Source organism: Arachis hypogaea, chromosome 20 (assembly GCF_003086295.3).
Source record: "Arachis hypogaea cultivar Tifrunner chromosome 20, arahy.Tifrunner.gnm2.J5K5, whole genome shotgun sequence".
In the NCBI taxonomy this organism is placed as follows: domain Eukaryota; kingdom Viridiplantae; phylum Streptophyta; class Magnoliopsida; order Fabales; family Fabaceae; genus Arachis; species Arachis hypogaea.
The window spans coordinates 143,809,883-143,829,826 of record NC_092055.1 but is presented as its reverse complement, the minus strand read 5'-3'; the positions used below and the strand labels follow the sequence as shown (position 1 = coordinate 143,829,826).

Sequence of the window (19,944 nt, the reverse complement as noted above, 5' to 3'; positions counted from 1 at the left end):
TTCGAATAAGCTAAATTCGAACTCCATTTCTACATAATTCGAACCAGTTGGGTTCGAATTATACACAAACACACGCACACACTAATTCGAATCAGCTTGGTTCGAATTACACACACAGTAATTTATGGTATAATTTGAATTATGCTGTTAAAAAATTAATAATTTATTAAAAAAATTTATTAAAATTTTATTAAAAAATTAATAATTTAAAAATTAAAAAATATATATTTTATTTCGTATGTTAAAAAAAGCTAACAAAATATTTAATTACGAGACTTCTTTAAAATATTAATGAGTTATCAATTCGAATTCCATACAATACTTTTCTGTCAATTTTTAATAGCTCATGAATATTTTTTAATAAAATTTTTTAAATTATACTACAAAAAATATTTTATCCTATGCAAAACAATTTAAAAAAATGGCTTAAAAAATGTTAGGAGTACTATAAAAATTTGTAATGTTCTAATAACTTAGGTAAATACATGCATGTACTCAAATTTTAAATAAAATATTCTACATAGTCAATAATAATTTAGAAATGAAAAAAAATATTTTATTCCATACAAAATAATTAAAAAATATATTTTATTATATACAAAATAATTTAAAAAATGGCTTAAAAGATGTTATGAGTACTATAAAAGTTTGTAATATTCTAGTGATTTAGGTAAATACATGATAAAAATATTTTTTCTTTAATTTCTAAATTATTAGTGACTATGTGGAGTATTTCTTTAATGTCCTAAGTCATTAGGACATTACAAATTTTTATAGTACTTTTAACATTTTTGAGCCATTTTTTAAATTATTTGTATAGAATAAAATATTTTTTTGTGGTATAATTTAAATAAATTTATTAAAAAATATTCATGATAATTTTTTAATAAAATTATTTAAATTATATGGTGAGATATTACATGATTCGAATTACGCATGGGGAAGTTCGAATCACTCTAATTCAAATTATATGGTGAGCAATTCGAATTCTATACAATACTCTTCTGCCCATTCTTGATAGCTCATGAATATTTTTTAAGAAAGATTTCAATTTCTTCAAATGAACGATTTGAAATTTTGTTTTGTACTATTTATTGACAAAAGGATATATATGTCCATAGTTTGTTATTTTAAAAGACCTAATTAATATTTTTTAAGATCTAATTGTTACTTTATTTATTTATTTTTTTTTTATTTTTTTGGTTAGCACTCTATTTAAATGATTGACATGTGATAGAAGTGTACATGTCTCGATCCAGACCTGATAAATTTTTGCGTGTCTTAATCTGGACCGTGTGATCGAAAAAAAATCTAAAAAAAATCGAAACTGGATCCGGGACATGGCTCGGATTCCCCGGCCCGTGAGGATGTTTGTCCTTCAAAATTCGAAATATACTTAGGGCACGGTAGTTGGACCACTGACGGCTGCAATGCATTGAGAACACCAAATGGATTGTTCTTCTTTGCTCAGAGCCACTTGTTTTTATCGCTTTGTTTTTGTTTTTCATCTTTCACTCTTGACCCATTATGTTATTTTGGAGAACACTAACAAGACCCACACATTCAACACCAAAAAAAAAAAAAAGACCCACACATTAGACATTACTCATGAGTAGGGGTGTCAATGGGGCGGGACGGGGGCGGGGGATGCCTCCCTGCTCCCCGTCCCCGCCCCCAGAATTAATCTCCATCCCCGCCCCAATCCCCGTTATGGGGGGATAATTGTCCCCATCCCCATTCCTCGCGTTCCCCATATTCTCCGCGGGGTCCCATCCCCTTATATTTAACATTCATATGAAAATTATAGTAAAAAATATCAAAAAAATAAAAAATAAACTACAAAATCATATTACAAACACACAAACATATCTTATCCAAGATTATAAGTCCAGAAATACAACATAGCAAATTATAATCCATAAAATAAAATCTTAAAATACAACTTCCATTCTAAAAAAAAGCAATAAGATATAGTCTTTAACATCAAGTATTCTTTGATGGTCAGCATACTCAGCAAGAGAAATCATAATTGCTTTAGATACATAGAAGGAGAGAAAATCAAGCAACTATTTCAAAATCAAACCCTAACTATTTCAAAATTATAAACCCTATATGTCTAATTGCTTTAGATACATAAAAGGAGAGAAAATCAAAATTATACAACACAGTAAATAGGGAAGACGGAATAATAGGGTTAGGGTTTTTTTTTAATTGGTAAAATTTCTAAAAAACCCACCTATGTTAAAAATAAAGTAAGGTTATTTAAGAAATTTCAAACATTCGGAGAATTATCGGGGATGAGGCGGAGATCCCCGCTCGGGTCCCCGCGCCTGTCTCGGAGGAATTTTGCTCCCCATCTCCATCCTCACGGAAAAAATTTTTCACCAACAGAGACCCATTCGGGACGATCCCCGCGAGAATCCCCGCCTCCTGAAAATTTTTGACACCCCTACTCATGAGTCATTTCATACGTCAAAAACTCTGCATATGCTAGTATTTCGTACATAAGGTATATATGCTTTATTCATTAATCATTTAATCATGTGTAATTTTAACACTAAAATACTTATGACGTAAAATCAGATTTTTTTTTACAGATTATTATTAATGGTTCGGCTTTCATTCAATTTTTATCCAATATAATTATAACTTGAATGTATATAAATTTTATCAGATCTAAAATTGGATTAGAATCTAAAAAATAGATTCGGTATATATTTAAAATTAGATATAAAATAAGATAAATCTAACTTCACCTGATTCATGTGTTATGTACATTTTTAATATATAAAAAAATTTATAAACTTATCTTTTACATTATACAAATAAATACAATTTTTTTGGTAAAAAATAAATTTTAATAGAGAATAATTTTTTTTATTAAATTTACGAAAAATATGTGCATTGAACATAACAATTTTTTTATGTAAGTTTTTTAAACTAAAAATAAATTTTTATTCTTTACTAAAATTTCACTCTTCATTGTAGTATTATCCAAAAACAAAGTATGCCAAATAAAAAAGTGGTAGAAGTATCCTTTATTTTTGTTTAATTATCACTTTTCCTCTAAGTTTTAGTTGAGGGCTAGTGTCATTACCATCCAAAATTTAAACGGGCATACACAAGTGAACCATAAGCCTTACCACGTGCCTGTTTTCCGCTTGTGTTACCAGAAAAAATTTATTTGTCTTCTTTCAAACTTTTTAAAAAAGGTAATTATTCTAGTACGATTATTAATATATATATGTATTGGTATGATATAAAAAATTGAAAAATAATTTTCTTCAGTTACTTGATTTTGATTTTTTTTAGATTATTAAATTGATATGATTTGAATTTAATTTTAATTTTTTATTAAAAAAGTTTTTTGTTATAGTAATTTATTTAGTCATTTAATAAAAAAATATTTATAAAAATATATTTGACTTTTTTATAATTATTTATGAAGATATTTTTGTATATATAGTAATATAATATTTTAAAAAAAATAAATAAAAAATATTGACAAAAAAATATAATCTACATAATAAATTTTTATTTATTCATTTTTATATCGTACTAATATATATAAATTAGTGATCGTATTCTAAATTTGTCATTTGTTATTTTTCAGTAAAAACTTATTTGTCTTATTTCTAAATTTTAAGGGTCTTAACTATGTAGTTTATGAACAACATATTCTATGTTGATCGATATTATAATATTTGTGTTTTGTTAAGACATTGCCTTAGCACCCAAAAAGCTCATTAAATCATCTCGGTCACTTTATTAAAGGTTTTACCTGTAATTTAAGAAGCTGTTCTATTATGCACGCTGAGCTATGAGGCATTGTTTGCGGTCTATAAATTGCTGTGGCCAACAATATTAGTTTCTTAGTTATTGAGTCTGATTCTATTGCTGCTGTTAACTTCATTAAGAAAGGACATAATTTATCCCACCCGTGTGCCCCGCTTCTTGACGACATTGTTGTCCTTGCCAGCCGTGTGCCACATATCTCTTGGTCTCACTGTCTTCGAGAAACAAATTTTGCTGCCGACAATCTTGCCAAGAAGGGCCATGATCTTCCCTTTGGCCTTCATCTCTTTGACGTTGCTCTCCCAGATACAGCTATGATGATTATGCGTGATTTGTCTGGTTCTCCAATTTTAAGGAGTTCTAGTTAGTTTTCTACTTTTCTTTTTGGGGTGTTTGCCCCCCTTTGTCATCTAAAAAAAAAGTTATATTTGTACAGATAAAGTCTTTGACTATGTTTTACATTTAAATATCGGTGAAAATTCACCTGCTTAAATGATTCAATAAATTTAATTAAATTATTATTTAATAATTATTAATTATCAACTTCTTATAAAAAGAATTGTATCGAAATTTTTACATTGAATGTTCTTACTTGTTTTTTGGCATTCTTTTATTTGATAGGTACGTAATAATTTCTCATTTTTTCCCTTTAAAGAATTAGTCCATCTCAACTTTTTTTTCTTTCTTATTTTAAACTTTTTCAACCCCACTATTCACGGGGATAGATCCTCTCAATTTTTTTAACAATTAAGAGAGTAAAGTGTGATTTTTTATCATTAATTTTATAAGTAAGATCAAAAATAAATATGAGAGAAAGAGAACAATAAAGGGTTAAAAATTACATTTTACACTCTCAATTTTTTTAACAATTGAAAATATTCATTCCCCACTGTTCAGCATATTTGTCTTTATTTTCGATTTCTTGTAGATTTTAAGTTTGGTCACTTTATTTTTCGGTGTGTAAGTTTGAGTCTATCTAAAATCAGCTTAAGTGTTTTGAGTTTATTTGATGCACTACAAAATTTGAAGCATTAGATTAGATTAATAAACGATCTAATGGTTAGAATTTAATTTATAAATAACTTATTAAAAATTACACTAAAAGATAATAAGTCTTTTGATATTTTAAAATTATCCCATATAAAATTTGAGAACTAAACCTTGGTTTCAGTTGCTTACTGTCGGAAGACCTTCGTGACCCTGGTGCTTCTTCCTCTACGCCCTTCCACACCAGGTACCTTCTAGTTTCAACCCAATTTCTTGATTTCATCCAAATTCTCCCGATTCTCGATGCTTTTTTCTTCTGATTCCACCAAACTCCTTTGAATTCGTTTCAGACGCAGTGCTTCTTCAGTTCTTCTGAGATCCTCCTCTGCGCCATGGCTCTCCCTGCTCATCTACTCTCCACTAGCTCAGATCGAATTTCCAGATTTTAATGAGGTAAAATTATTCAAATAGTGTCTGCATTTATGTGGTTGTTTAATATTTTTTGTTATTAGTTTTATAATGATTTTGTTTTTTAGATTGTGGCTCCAGTAACTCTGGCTGATGAAGAGATTGGCCCTGAACGAGTAAACTATCATTTGTACCCACGAAAGTTGAAAACGCTGACATATCTATCCATAGAAAAAGAAAATTACCATTTGTACCCATAAAATATGGGTTCCACACAACAAAATTATCCAAACACTAAAAAATTACCTAAAATTCCTAAATTACCCTTATCTTCACCACCACACCACCACACCACCTTCACCCAATCACATTTCTAACCCTAACCCTCTTCACCCTGCCACCACCCCTCTTTCCCTTTCTACTCTTAAATCCCACCACCACCCCCTTCACCCACCACCACCCCTCAAGCTCTTCACTCAATGGTAGCTCCCGCTACCCCCCGCAACCGTCACCGGAACCCTCGCCCTCGTTCACGGATTTACCGACGAATCCAGCTGGTTCCTCCAGCTCATCACCATCTACTTCACGAAGGCTGGATTCGTCACCTGCGTCATTGACCATCAGGGCCACGGCTTCTCCGATGGCCTCATCGCCCACATCCCTGACATCAACCCCGTCGTCGACGACTGCATCGCCTTCTTCGACGAATTCCGCTCTCGCTTCGATCCTTCTCTTCCTTTCTTCCTCTACTCCGAATCCCTCGGCGGCGCAATCGCGCTATTAATCACTCTCCGCTGCTGCGACTCGCCGGAAAATGTCTCATTCGCGAACCGAGCGTGAGCTCTCATTATGGTGTCGTCCTCTTCGGGGGTGAAGGCCTGATGCTCCACCTGCGGGGAGACACCATCGGAGCCTGCAAAAAATGGGTTGGTTTATGAACCTGTAATGAAGAACAAAGCAAAAGGAAATCAGGGGAGATGTATATATAACAACGGCAGGGACCAGGCAATGACGGTGGTGGTTCTACGACGCGAAAATAGGTGAAAAAGATTGGCTATGGCGGCGATAAGGTAGCGTGAAGAGGAGGGTCTCTGACGCAGTAGGCTCTGGTTCGAGGCCAATAGTGATGGTGGCGAGGAGAAGTTGGCGCGGTGCTCCTGGACTCGGCGTAGGTCTGCGACATTACTGGCGGAGAAGGGGGTGAACAGTGATGAGGAGGGTGATACGGTGGTATGTGGCTGATGTTGGAATTGGGTGGTTGAGAAAAATGAGAGAGAGAGAGAGAGAGAGAGAGAGAGAGAGAGAGGAGAGGAGGGAGGAGATGATAGTGGTGGAGAGAAGGGTAGTTTAAGAATTTTATTTAATTTTTTAGGGTTTGGATAATTTTACTTGCAAAAACTATTTTTCATTGGTACAAATGGTAATTTCTTTGTTCTATAGGTAAATATGTCAGCGTTTTCAACTTTCGTAGGTACAAATGGTAGTTTACTCGCCCTGAACAAGGTGGAAGTCAGTTGGATTGCATGTCATCATGTTCTATGCAGAACCTTGACATCCTAAGTGTTAATCAACTTTTAGAATTGGTAAAAGTTTATACACTTTTATATTTAAGGCTAGCTGATTGGCTATTTGATTATTTTTTCTACTATTAAAGATATGCTAAGAGAATTTACGGCAAGTGGCAAGTCTCTTATATTTAGGGCTAGCTGATTGGCTATTTGATTATTTTTTCTACTATTAAAGATATGCTAAGAGAATTTACGGCAAGTGGCAAGTCTCCCCATTTCTTCAGCTCCAATACCTTATGACCAAATGAAGAACCAATGTGAGGCACTTGTTACAGGGAAACAATAGAAGATGTCAGTTCTTCGAAGTTTCAAACACCAGCAAGAGACTAGAGCGCTTGTTCTTTCAAGTGATTATAAAATAAAAGTTCTCCCTCTGGCAACTAAGGATATGATGTTTTCACCATAATACAATGCGAAAGAACAAAGTTTTTTTAGGACCTGTTGCTAAATGTTCTCATTAGTGTTTTAGTAGCTTTAGACTATGCGCTTCATTATCAGGATTCACACCCAATGAAAAAACTTTATATCTATTTAGATGATGCTCTTAACTTAGTATTATTTAAAGTTTCAACTGATCCAATTAATTAAGAGATGATTTATACAAAGTTAATTGAGGTATATGTAGAAGTCATGAATATTCTATAAACATGATTCACAACAGGATAATATGGTGTCATGTGATGGCTTTAGCTGTATCTACTTAGTGGGAAGGCTTTGATTTTATTGTTGTATAGGAGCAGTAGCCAGTAGGCAAGGCATGTAGTTAATTTATTTATCTATCGCTGTTATGTGTTGTGTTTCTAATATCAAAATAATTGTGTGTATATATAAAATTTGTAGGGCAACAATCAAACCATTGATCTTTTGTTTTTAGTATTCTTTTCATTATATATGTGGTTTTTCGGATCAAATATTGAGATTTGAGAATTTATTCTGTAGAATGATTAGATTTACCATAGATAAATTTCTGCTGTATGCTGTATACTTAATCTATTGAAACCAATTTTTAAACAACAATGCTTGTCTTGGAGAAGCATTTCTGAAAAGAGCCACTATTCTATGTTTTCAACTTACCAGTATGACTCCATCAAAGTGTATTATGAGATTTCTCCAATGCTTAACTGACAGAATTGCTCAAACTCAAAGTATGATTCCCTATCTTCTTTAGACTTGCCAATTGGATCCCATTACTATGTATTCCTTCATCACCATCATACAACATTGTTCCCTTTTTAGCATCCTCTTTTACATCAATGATAATGTTCTTGAAGCTTTTGAGAAACATGGAGTCAAAGAAGCTTTTCAAGTGATCATTTTCCTGCAGTAGGCTTTTCATTCGGCTTTGTCTATTTATCAATTGTCACAAAAATAAGATATTTTACTAGAATTAAACTCAATAAATCAAGTATAAGTCCACTCAATTAAAAACAAATAAATTTATTTTACCCAATAAAAAGCAAAAGTACAACAACAGCAAAACAAAACTCTACTAAACATTTTCATCTCCTTGCTCAACACCATCATCTTCGACCATAACGCCATCTTGCACTATTTTACCTGGATCAATCGATGAGAAATCCACCCCGGGAGCTAGAAATCTCGCCTGAAGGGAAGCCCTCTCAAATCCTTCAAGGAAGGAATCAAGAATTTCTCCTTGCTTGTTCTTCTTCACCTCCTTCAACTGAGCAGTAACCTCAATCATACGAGTACTCAGAGCAGATAAGTCAGATTCTTTCTTTTTTAAATCTTCAACATCTTTGGCATAACTATCCTTCACCTCTTTCAAATGCTTCTCAACCTCAACTAACTTCACCTCTAGCTCTGAAATCTTAGCAGCCTTTATAGCCAACTCTTCCCTCAAACTCGGATCCTCCTTTTTCTTAACAAACTTCCGATGAATTTTTTCACGGCTCCGCCCTAAACTCGTCAATCGCAGTCCCACCACGTGAAAATCATACATTATCACATTAATATTCCACAAAACAAAAAAAAAACAAATTCAAACATTTTGCCTCAAAAATAGAATTACCTGTATATACTGATCAATGGTAACATCACCAACCTCGTCGGCCAGAGTTATATCTGCCGACGATTGACAACACTCATCAGCAATAACCATATATGGGTAATCCCTTTCCCATAAAGACAAAGAATCAGTCTGATAAGCAATCCCGTGCAACCTTTTTTATTGTCAAAAAACTTATGAACTTCTTCAATTGGCACATCATCCTTATCATCATCAGAAACGTCGGACAAATCCACCATGTCACCTTTTCTTTTCTTAGCAATAACTTTCCTCCTCCTCGGCTTCGGTTGATCAACCTCGCCAGCACCAACAACTTTCTCAACTTTGGATGTCGAACCTTCCTTATCCAGGTTCTTACTTTTCACACGTGCCCTCAAGTTTGCCGCGGATATACCAGGATACTTTTCACCTGAAAACAAACAAAAACCACTTTTCATCAATATATGTCAATACTGAATGCAAAATAAAACCCCAACAAGCTCACCTAAATAATCTACCACAGCCTGCTTACTTTCCTCCCACTTCAACAAATCAAACACTGAAATCAATTCCTTCCGATCAATAGCCTCGACCAGATACTCAATAATACACTCATCCCTAAGCTTGATAAACTCCAGGCTGAGTATATTATTGGGCTCAGAACACCACCAAATCGGGAATCTCTCCCCTAAATGCTCGTCCACATAAAAAGAAAAATCCCCTTCAACACTTCTCACCTTCAGATACATCTCCTTAAATTCCTTAAAGAACGACTTATACAGCTTAAATATTGCAAATCTTGATGAACTATTCAAGTTCACCCACCCACCTTTCCACACACCTTTTGCTTGAAAAAGTGAGAAAAATAACTCTACAGATGGCACTTCTTCCAAAAACTCCATCAATACCTCAAATGCACGAAGAAAAGCCCACCCATTCGGATGTAGCTGAGATGGAGCACAGTTCATCTACTTCAAAACCTGACATTCAAAATCGCTAAATGGAAGCTTAACCTTCAACTCTTCAAGAATACAACTATACATAAAAAAGTGTTCAAAACCTTCACCGCTATGAAAAACCTATCACTTTCAGAATAGGGCAGTAGCTCCAGTCGAATTCAAGAACCAGACCTAACGACTTTACTCTTATCCACTTCATCTATAGCTCCCTGATCCAAGAACAACGACACACGACTCCTAACATCCTCATTAACCCAGTCATAAGACCAGTCTATCCTCTCCTTCTTATCGTTCTCAAACCCCATCAACAGCAACAAACAGAAATAGAGGAAGAAGCAAAGAAACTCAATGAAGAAGCAGAAACAAAAATTTTTTCACATACCTCTTTTACTCATTTTCTTCCCTTTAGAAACTCCACAGCCAACTTTATCTCACAAACTCAAAAATGATGTAGATGCTACACTATTGGTATTCCAGTAACAGTTACCAATGAGTTACAAAAACCCCTTCAGTAACAATAACCCACTTCTCATTCACATCAACCGCCCAAAGAGCAGTCTTGGAAATGACAGTACACTTAATGCCATCATTACTTCTCTCTCTTCATTTAAAAACTGTTTACTTTTTTATATCTTTTCTTTTATTAACCCTTTTTAATAAAACATCTTGAGATGGGGGCTCTAGGTCTAACACATTTGCCGACGTAATACACTTACGCAACTGCCAACTTATACTTCATTTAAAACTCAACCTGCTTCATTAAAACATACTCTCAGGCTAAGCTTTGGGGCTATGATCAGGACCGTTACAAGATCGGCATTACAGACCATAACTCGGTAATTTACGTTATTAATCGACGCTACATTATTAATCAGCGTTACAGTTACTAATCGGCAATCAACGTCATTAATCGGCAACTTAAGTTACAAATAAGCTTAACAGATTGCTTTACAAAAGTGAAACGTCCAACCTGACATTTCACCCTTATTATTACTCTTTAATACAGGCAATAAAGCAGAAGTATAACCGACCGATATATTTTCACCTATAAAAGGTATGATCTCCTATCCTAAAGACACATTGAATTCTCAATACTGACTTAAGCTTCAGAGTGCCTTTGCAGGTACACTCCCCCCTAGTTTCTTGCTCAAAACTCTGCGCGATTGGACATCCCCTTGGAGTAAAGCTCGAATTACCACAAAGCTCAAAGGTCGGCACCGAAGATAACAACTTGGCGTCGATTTCCCGAGACCGAACTCTCCCTCTAGGTATCCATACAAGAACATTTATAATTTTGTAAGGACAAAAAATTATTAGGAGTTAATTTTTTTCAAGTGTAAAAAATGAAAAAAGTTTATTAGTATTGATTCAAGAAAAGAAAAGGATGCAAGCAAAATTTGATAGAAATAAAATTAGGATATAATTTTAAATTTGATGAGCGTTTATAAAATCATTTATAGAACGGTCATGTATAAAATATCCTAATAGGAATGAAAACATGCATTGCGAAACTTGAGCATTAGGTCGTAATATTCATTTGTTGAGTGACCATATAACTTATGGTACTCGCAGTATTCGCCATGACTTCCCTCTTTTTTATTTTTGATGGGTCTAGGGGGAGGTAGCCTTTCAGTATGACAGATTTTCCTGTAGACATCAACTAGGAAAACTCGTAGAGGAGTATAGGAGTGATATCTCTTGGGCCTTTCAGGGCCGACTTCCTCTTTTTTCTTGGGCTCTCTCTCTTTCTCTTTTGATGAGTGAGAGGTGCCCCGGTCGCCAACTTAGCTCTCGCAGCCTGGCGTTTTCTTCGATATTGATGTACTTCTCGGCTCTTTCCTGTATATCACTTAAAGAAGTCGGGTGCCTTTTCGAGATGGACTGGGAGAAGGAACCTTCTCGGAATCCATTTACTAGGCCCATAATCACTGCCTCCATGGGCAGGTCTTGAATTTCTAAGTACGCTTTATTGAACCTTTCCATGTAGTCCCTCAGAGGTTCTCCGATCTCCTGTTTTACTCCCAGAAGACTTGGCGCGTGCTTTACTTTGTCCTTCTGGATTGAAAATCGCATGAGAAACTTTTGGGAGAGGTCGTCGAAGCTGGTAACCGACCTGGGGGGAAGACTATTGAACCACTTCATTGCTGCTTTTGTCAAGGTCGTCGGAAAGGCCTTGCAGCAAGTAGCATCAAAAGCGTCGGCTAGGTACATCTGACTTTTAAAGTTGCTAAGATGATGCTTTGGGTCAGTAGTCCCATCGGATAGGTCCACATCGGGGCTTTTGAAGTTCCTTGGAACTTTTGCCCTCATTATGTCCTCACTGAACGGGTCTTCCCCTCCCAAGGGAGAGTCTTCTCGGTTACTGCGAGAGTTTCGACCTCGAAGAGCAGATTCCAATCTCGAGAGCTTTTCTTCAAGCTCTTTTCGTCGCTCGACCTCCCTTCTTAAGTTTTTCTCTGTCTCTCGCTGTCGCTCCAATTCTTGTTCCAGCTGTTTGAGCCGCCCTTGGTGGCCGAGGAACAATGCCATTAAATCGGCTGCATGGGGTTGTCCCTCCTTTCTTGATTCGTGCCCCTCAGAGGGGGTTTCCCTTGGGTCTTTTACTCAAGAGGGAACTTCCTTGTGTTGGTTGGTCACCCCTTGGTGAGTGACTATAGCTCTGTCATTGTTACCAGCGTCTTGATTCTCTTGCTCCGAATCGGACGCCGTGTTTCTGTCCTTATTTAAGTTATCCGCCATCATGGGTTAATCTCCAGGTTCTTCGGCAACGACACCAATGTTACGTGGGTAACCTGAAGTTGATAGTTTGGGCTTGAAGGATTGGCCCAAGTATGAAATGGAAGAAGGTTTCCGACTTGGTAAGCGCTTGAGAGCCTCCGTCCGAGTTGCGTATGGGAGAGAGCAAAAAGGGGAGGGGAGTGGTACCTACAAAGACACTTCGATACCCAAGTCAGCAAGGGGTTAAGCAGGTTTTAAGATGTATTGGAACTTAGAGATACCTGAGGAGTGTCAGTGTATTTGTAGTGGTGATCCAATAACCACCGTTGGAGTAGTTCCACCTTTTAAGGTGGATAACCGTCCCTTTATTATCTTAGGGTAGTTGATATATGACTCCTGGAAGTGGGATGAGAGATTTTAGGGGCAGTTACTTATTTGAATAAGTGTTATCTGCCAGCTATCCATCGAGCCCGACTTCTTTAGAAGGAGTCTTCGTAGAACCCAACCTCTTCTGAGGAGGTCGGTGGGTAGTCGAAGGCCAATCGGAGGCCAATCTTTGGATTTGGATTTTTTGTGTGTTTGGGCCTGGGTCACAGTGTTGGGTCACGATATGAACACTATTATATATTTTTTTATTAAAATTTTTGGCTTCTTCAAATATTTTTTTCAAGTTCCATCTGCACTCTTATATACTCTTATTATTTATTAAATTAGTTTGTACTTGATGTAGAAAATTTGAAATTACATGGCTATTTTAGTCATTTCATATAATATTTTAGTCTTATCCATGTGTATTCAAACATAATACTAAACATTATATTAGTGTCTTGTACATTATATTCAAACACAGTATACAAAAGATAATTTTTAGTATCTCCGTACTATTATTTCTGTCTCAGTGTCATATTCTGTTCCGTCTCTAAAAATAAACGCAGCATATGTGTTTGCAAAGAGGGCAAACTTATCAATGGTAGTCTTGTTGAAGGATATGATATGAATGCATTAATTTTATGAATAATTAAAATATTCAATTTTTAATTAGCTAATTTTTTATTTTAATTTTTATTTTATTTTTTTAAGAATTTAGAATTTAAGATAAAAAATAATTTTGAAAAATTGACTAATATTAATTAAAAAAATTAAGTTTCTAATTGTACTCATAATTTTAATTAAAAATATTTATAATTTTGTAAGGACCAAAAATTATTAGGAGTTAATTTTTTTCAAGTGCAAAAAATGAAAAAAGTTTATTAGTGTTGATTCAAGAAAAGAAAAGGATGCAAGCAAAATTTCATAAAAATAAAATCGAGATAATAGTTTGGTCTTTGAACTTACACGCGAATCTCAATTTAGTCCTTGAGGTTTCAATTGTCTCTATTTAGTCCCCGAAGTTTATAAACGTGCCTCATATTAGTCTCTAAGATCATTTTTAGTATAAAAACGTTAATAGAGCGCTGTTGTAGACTATCACATATTACGTTAAAACTTGTAAAATGTTGCAGTTTTGGTTTTGACATTTAAATAGCTCAAAAAGGCATTGTATTACTTATTTTGTTAGGTAAAATTTTAATAAACACTATTTAGGATATTGTTTTTTGGTTATTTGAGTGCCAAAACCAAAACGACATTATTTTACAAAGTTTAGTGTGGCATCTGGCTGTCACGACAGTGTTCCGTTAACGTTTGTATGTTGAAAATTGTTTCAAGGACTAACATGAGTTATGTTCACAAAGTTTGGAGGCTAAATAGAGGCAATTGAAACTTCAGAGACTAAATTGAGATTCGCGTGTAAATTCAGGATCAAATTGAGTATTATCTCAATAAAACCAGGATAAAATTTTAAATTTGATGAGCGTTTATAAAATCATTTATAGAACGGTCAAGTATAAAATATCCTAATAGGAAGGAAAAGATGCATTGCGAAACTTGAGCATCAGCATGTTTTTTATCTTCCCAGCGTACCATAATTTAATGAAGAAATAAGAATAACAAATGATTTGTAAAAATGAATTAAATAGGAAGGGTCGAAATGAGGGAGTGTTGGTATACCAATATTATTTGGCAGCACAGCACATCAAATAAAATGAAATGAATGGGCATCACTCACCAAACCATAACCCTTTCCCTTTGGAGTCACGTTGCCTTAATCTTATTGCACTTTTTTTGAAATCAATCTTGCTTCCTTCCACTCACCAATACGCTTCCCATTGAAACCAACACTTTTCCTCTCTATATATGGACTATGGAGTGGGAAATAAACTTGGTTAGTTGGTCTTTCTTGGTCTAGTTCTAATTCATACCACCAACAACAATATCCAACCATAACAATAATAATAAAGTTAATTTAACAGATGCAACACAGCAGAACAAAACAAATTAAAGCAAGCTAAGCGAATTGAGAATAAAATGCTCCCAACAATCCAACCTGGACGGGACCTAACCTTAACAGAAGCAGATTCCCATGCCGCCGCCACATTCTTCAAATGCACTAGCTGGCAAGTCGAGGAAACCTTAGATTTACTGAATTGCCCTTACCATTATGTGTGCGAGACAACTTACCCTGCAAATTACCCACCTTATGTTGATATCTTGGTCCTCCTCTTCGCGACAGCTTCTTATTTGGTGACACTTGTGATTGTTGCTACCATTGCAAGGTCTCGTTATTCTTCTTCTTCTTCTTCTTCATCAACACAAAGAACAACAAGGTACCTGCTTCCATGTGGACCAATATCACTCCCACTAGTGATCTTAACCTTTGCAAAGGGTCCTCAAATCAACACATTATTCCCAATATCATCCACTGGCCCTGCAATTCTCCACCTGGTCCTCATCTCTGCATTGGTCTTTGACTCTCAGGAGGAGGAGGAGGAAGAGGAAGAAGAAGATGAGAACAAGAAGAAGAAGGACTTGAGGTATGCATTGTTTGCAGCATCGACAGTATCAGGAATCCTGCATGCAAGCCTGTACCTGGACTATGTGGTGGTGCCTTATTACACGGGCTTGGACGCGATGAAGAATTCGAGATTGTCAGGAGAGTGCGATTCTTGTGTGTGCAGGAAAGAGGAGCTGGTGGTGGGAGGGAAGGTGGTTAGGTACAGGGCTTGGTCACTCACCACTTTCATGGTTGTTGGGGTTCTCTGTTTCAGGATTATATGCAGAATCGCCGCCGCCGGCAACAACAGAATCATGTTGCAGAGGATTAAGGGGCTTATGGAAAGGCTAAGCTGGCTTTTCATATTTCTGGATTGTGTTTATCTCGCAGCAAAATCACCTCATCATCATCATCATGCGACACTTGCTGCTTCTTTTGGAGCCATATTGCTTCTCATTCTACTTCATCTCCTCAAACAGGCCTCCTTTTTATTTTCTTCAATCCTTCCATTCCCAACACATCTCATCGTGAATCGAAATTCTCTAGTTAAACCGTTATAATATAAGGATCATAGTTTTCTTTTCCTTTTTGTGTGTCTATTGTTTTAGTCGGTATAGAATTCAATAACATTTACAACCATATAGAACATGGCTTATAAGTTTAACTTGGTGTTACTCAAAATAGTAACTCTTTTTTTTGGTTATCTTCTGCTTGCGACTATTCCTCTATCTATTTTTGGTTTTTGTTATCGCCATGCATGAAAATTAAATTATATATAGTTAACTATTTTTCCTTAAAAATAAAAAAAATAGAAAAAATATAGAAAAAGTATAGATAGATAATGAGAATATTAAACAATGTGAACAATTGATATGTCTTATGTTTAATTCAATTGGTATGCCGATGATTATGTTCATTATTTTTAATTGGATGATTATTTTTTTTATTCGATTTACTCATGCACAATTAATAATGGCTGGATATTCAATTTATTAGGTATGCAAATGGTTATTATAATATTAAAGTTTAGGAAGTAATTTGAGAGTAGAATATTTTTTTACTTTATTGAATCAATTCTAGAGTTATTATTTACATTGTTTACAAAAGTTATTATTATCTATTAGCAAAACCAAAAAACATATTAGGTTAGAGGTGATTGCTATAGTATCTAAAAGTGTTTACCTAATTTACTAAAAATATTAAAAATTAATATTTAATTTTAAAAATATAAAAATAAATAATTATTTAATATTCAAAAATTATAGTAAAAAATAAGTTAGGTAAAAGTTAGGCTTAGGCACCTAGAATTCAGCTAGGTTAGATCAGCTGAGCTAGTAACCTGCATAAAAATAAGCCACGCATGATAATTGAGAGAAGAAAATAACTATAGGAAAAACATTTACCAGGTGATTGTTTTCGTGTTGGAGACTCGAATAGTTTTTAGTATTGTGTTTGTTTCAAGTTTCAACTTTATTTTTTAACAGAAATTAGTTTTATTAAAAATTACTTTTCGTATATTCTTTATAAACTTTATAAAATAAATAGTTTTTTAATTATAAAAAGTGAAATTATAAAATCAGAATTTTATGCACCGAAACATTGATATACACACTTGGTTGAAAACGAAATTTGTCCCAACCACATGGTGTCTAGACGAAATAAATTAACATAAAAAGTTGACCCACCACATGACAAATGTAAATAATGCAATCTCTATGTCAGAAAACATCGTACTGTCTATATTCTATAAGGCACAAAGTTGGTCAGCAACATTCATTTCACTAATTTGACTCTTATCTATCTAGTGTGCATCACTTTCTTTTCCATGCAAATGAACAGTAGCAGGGAGATACATAGAACGAAGACAAACACATAAAGCAACTGCAGGAAGGGGATCGAAACCTTGCTTCATTAGAGTATATTAATATATATAATTAGTAATGATTAAGTATATATATATATATCCAAGAACGTATTGAACATTTTTATATTTGATTTTATTTTTCATAAATCAAGATGAATAACCTTTATACAAATTAAATATTATTACTCTAAAGTAAGCCAAGGCAAGCGGTTACATTATTTTTAAAATGCTCTTTAATAATTTTGTATCTTAAAAATATTTATTTAGGCCAACAAGTCAATATCTTCATGGCCAAACAAAATGATTCATGAATATGTCAATAATAATAATAATAATAATAATAATAATAATAATAATAATAATGCCTGCAGAGCAGACACTTCATAAGTAGCTAATAAGTTTTTTATCCACTATTACTGATTACAAGTATCTAATTCACCCTCCTCATTTCTTTCTGGATAATGTGCAGATAATAATAATATAAATATAATTTTGATCAAACATATGATGAAAAGTGAAAATAAATTTGTTGTATAGTCTGAAAATTATTTAATGTAAAAAAGCAAGGTTATAACTCTGAAGGTAGAGTAGCAATGAAAGCGGCAAATCTTTGTGGATGACGATGATGATGATATATCACCTCATGCATCGAAGGGATCTCCTCCGTCCTTCTCTATCACCCTGCAAGTCATCATGATTCATCAGAATAATATAATAATAATAATAATAATTCAGTAGTAAATAAACTTGATACATATAATTGACAACTTAATTATATATAAAGATGGATAAGATAGATACCATTTTGATGTCCCCATGAGTAGTCCAGTGAGTGAGTCATGATGAACATTGGGCTGTGCAAGCTGAAGATATGGATATGGATGAAGCTGCTGCTGCGGTACATGTGGTGCACCAAGCTGAAGGATGGTGCCAGCAGAAGCAGAAGCTTGCTCATCATCGTAGAATGGCAACTGATGATGATCCATCACTGCTTTGTTATTACCACAGTTACTTGCTGCAGCCCTTTCAAACTCCAATACAGCAGCTTGCTGCTCCTGTTATTCCATTTATCAGTAATAATAATTAATGTGTATATATAACTATATTAACTAGTATACCAAATCTATAACTTGCTAACTTACCCAATTGGACAAATTGCAGTTTTCATCTTCCAAGATTCTTTCCTATATAAATTACAACAAGCACCAGTTTCAATAATAATAATAATTATATATTAAGAACGAGATGATGGAGAGATTATCAATTGATTATTTGACCTTCCTTCGCAGATTCTCCAATTGCTGCTGCAAGAGCTCGTTCTGATGCATATGGCAATAAATTATAAATGTCAAAGATTCAGTTGCAAAAGTACTTTAATTCAATTTTCACATAATAATAATTAATTAACAAGTAGCTTTTAGCAAGTCAATTTTATAATGCTTTCCTTTAACATGATATATGCATTGGATTTGTAGTTACAGGGGGATCCTGAACATATATAGTGAATGGAAACTAATTTCTGACATTAGTTAACTTAATTATTATATAAATTATAATCAGTATTTGATCAGTGATGGAAACATTTAATTTTGTCTGAAATGTATGCACGCATATCGCAATATATACATCTTCGGTGAACATTTTGCAAAAAACCTCCGTATCACTTTATTTATTTATTTTCTTTGACATTAGTATGTGTATCTGCTCATTTAGGTCACCAAATTTCTGAAAACTATGTGAAGAAGAAAAAAAAAAAACAACTTCGAAATGCACATGTGTGTATATATATATACCTGACGGTTAATCATCACCAAAAAAAAAAGGTATATACCTGACGCTTTCGAACCCTTGCAACAGAGCTTTGAACTTCATGTTCAAGCTTAGTCAATTCTTCATATTGGAGACAAGCTATGCCCTCTCCAAGGTAGCGCTGAATCCCCATCTCAAGGCTCAGATTTTGACGCCTCAGCATTGCCATCTCAGTCAATAAATCTTCCTACAAAAACGAACATGCAAATCATTCATTATACTATATGATTAGAAAGAAAATTGAGCACCTTAGTCTCATATAAGTACCTGAAGGTGGGAATGTCCATGGCGCGTTATGCGAGTCCCTGTAGATCGTTGGTACTTTTCAATTATTTGATCCATCCTGACCAAAATATTAATTTCACGTCCATATATATGATAGGATAAGTAGATAGAATTGAGGAAAACCCTAAGGAATATAAAAAGGTTATACCTGTAGGGGTGAGAGGAGTAGTGAAAGAGCTTGCCAGTGTTGGAGAAGACGATGAGTCCGATCTGGGCGTCACAGAGGACAGAGAGCTCATTGGTCTTCTTCAGGAGTCCGTTCCTTCTCTTTGAGAACGTCACTTGCCTCGTCGTCGTGTTTTCTATCCTCTTTATCTCTATCTTTCCCCTTCCCATGTTTTCTTCCACAGCTGAAAGAAATAAGAAGGAGCCAGGAAGAGAGTAGATCCGAGTCAACACCTCACCTAACCAGCTCTCCCACGATTTCCTTCTTTGCTAAGCTACTTAGGAAGCAATGCGTGAAATCAGGAAGAAACTTATGAGATTTGAACTTGTGAGAGTGTGTGTGGGATATCAATTTAATGACACGGAAAAATAAATGCTTCAAGGGTAGATATGTCATTTCCTGCAAGTCATGATTATGCAATAGCAGAAACCCATATGGCCTGGCCTGATGCCGTTGCCATGCAGGTTCGAGGGTCGAAGATGATATCATATAATTCACAAATGGCAAT

The 19,944-nt window shown here is 34.6% G+C and overlaps 2 protein-coding genes across 2 annotated transcripts; one reads left to right on the top strand and one right to left on the bottom strand.

The window, feature by feature from the left end:
* Window positions 1-14,693: 14,693 nt before the first annotated feature.
* Window positions 14,694-15,993, top strand: LOC112785104 (uncharacterized). Its single transcript, XM_025828528.3, has one exon. It carries the CDS (start codon window positions 14,847-14,849, stop codon window positions 15,870-15,872), a length of 1,026 nt encoding a protein of 341 aa, XP_025684313.1. The 5' UTR covers window positions 14,694-14,846; the 3' UTR covers window positions 15,873-15,993.
* A 1,509-nt stretch (window positions 15,994-17,502) lies between these two features.
* On the bottom strand, window positions 17,503-19,740 carry LOC112785105 (MADS-box protein GGM13). Its single transcript, XM_025828530.3, has 7 exons — window positions 19,419-19,740; window positions 19,253-19,328; window positions 19,008-19,172; window positions 18,454-18,495; window positions 18,319-18,360; window positions 17,978-18,231; window positions 17,503-17,857 (listed from the first exon to the last, which is right to left on the bottom strand). The coding sequence occupies exons 1-7, from the start codon at window positions 19,604-19,606 to the stop codon at window positions 17,818-17,820; spliced, it is 807 nt and encodes a 268-aa protein (XP_025684315.1). The 5' UTR covers window positions 19,607-19,740; the 3' UTR covers window positions 17,503-17,817.
* Between the last annotated feature and the right edge of the window lie 204 nt (window positions 19,741-19,944).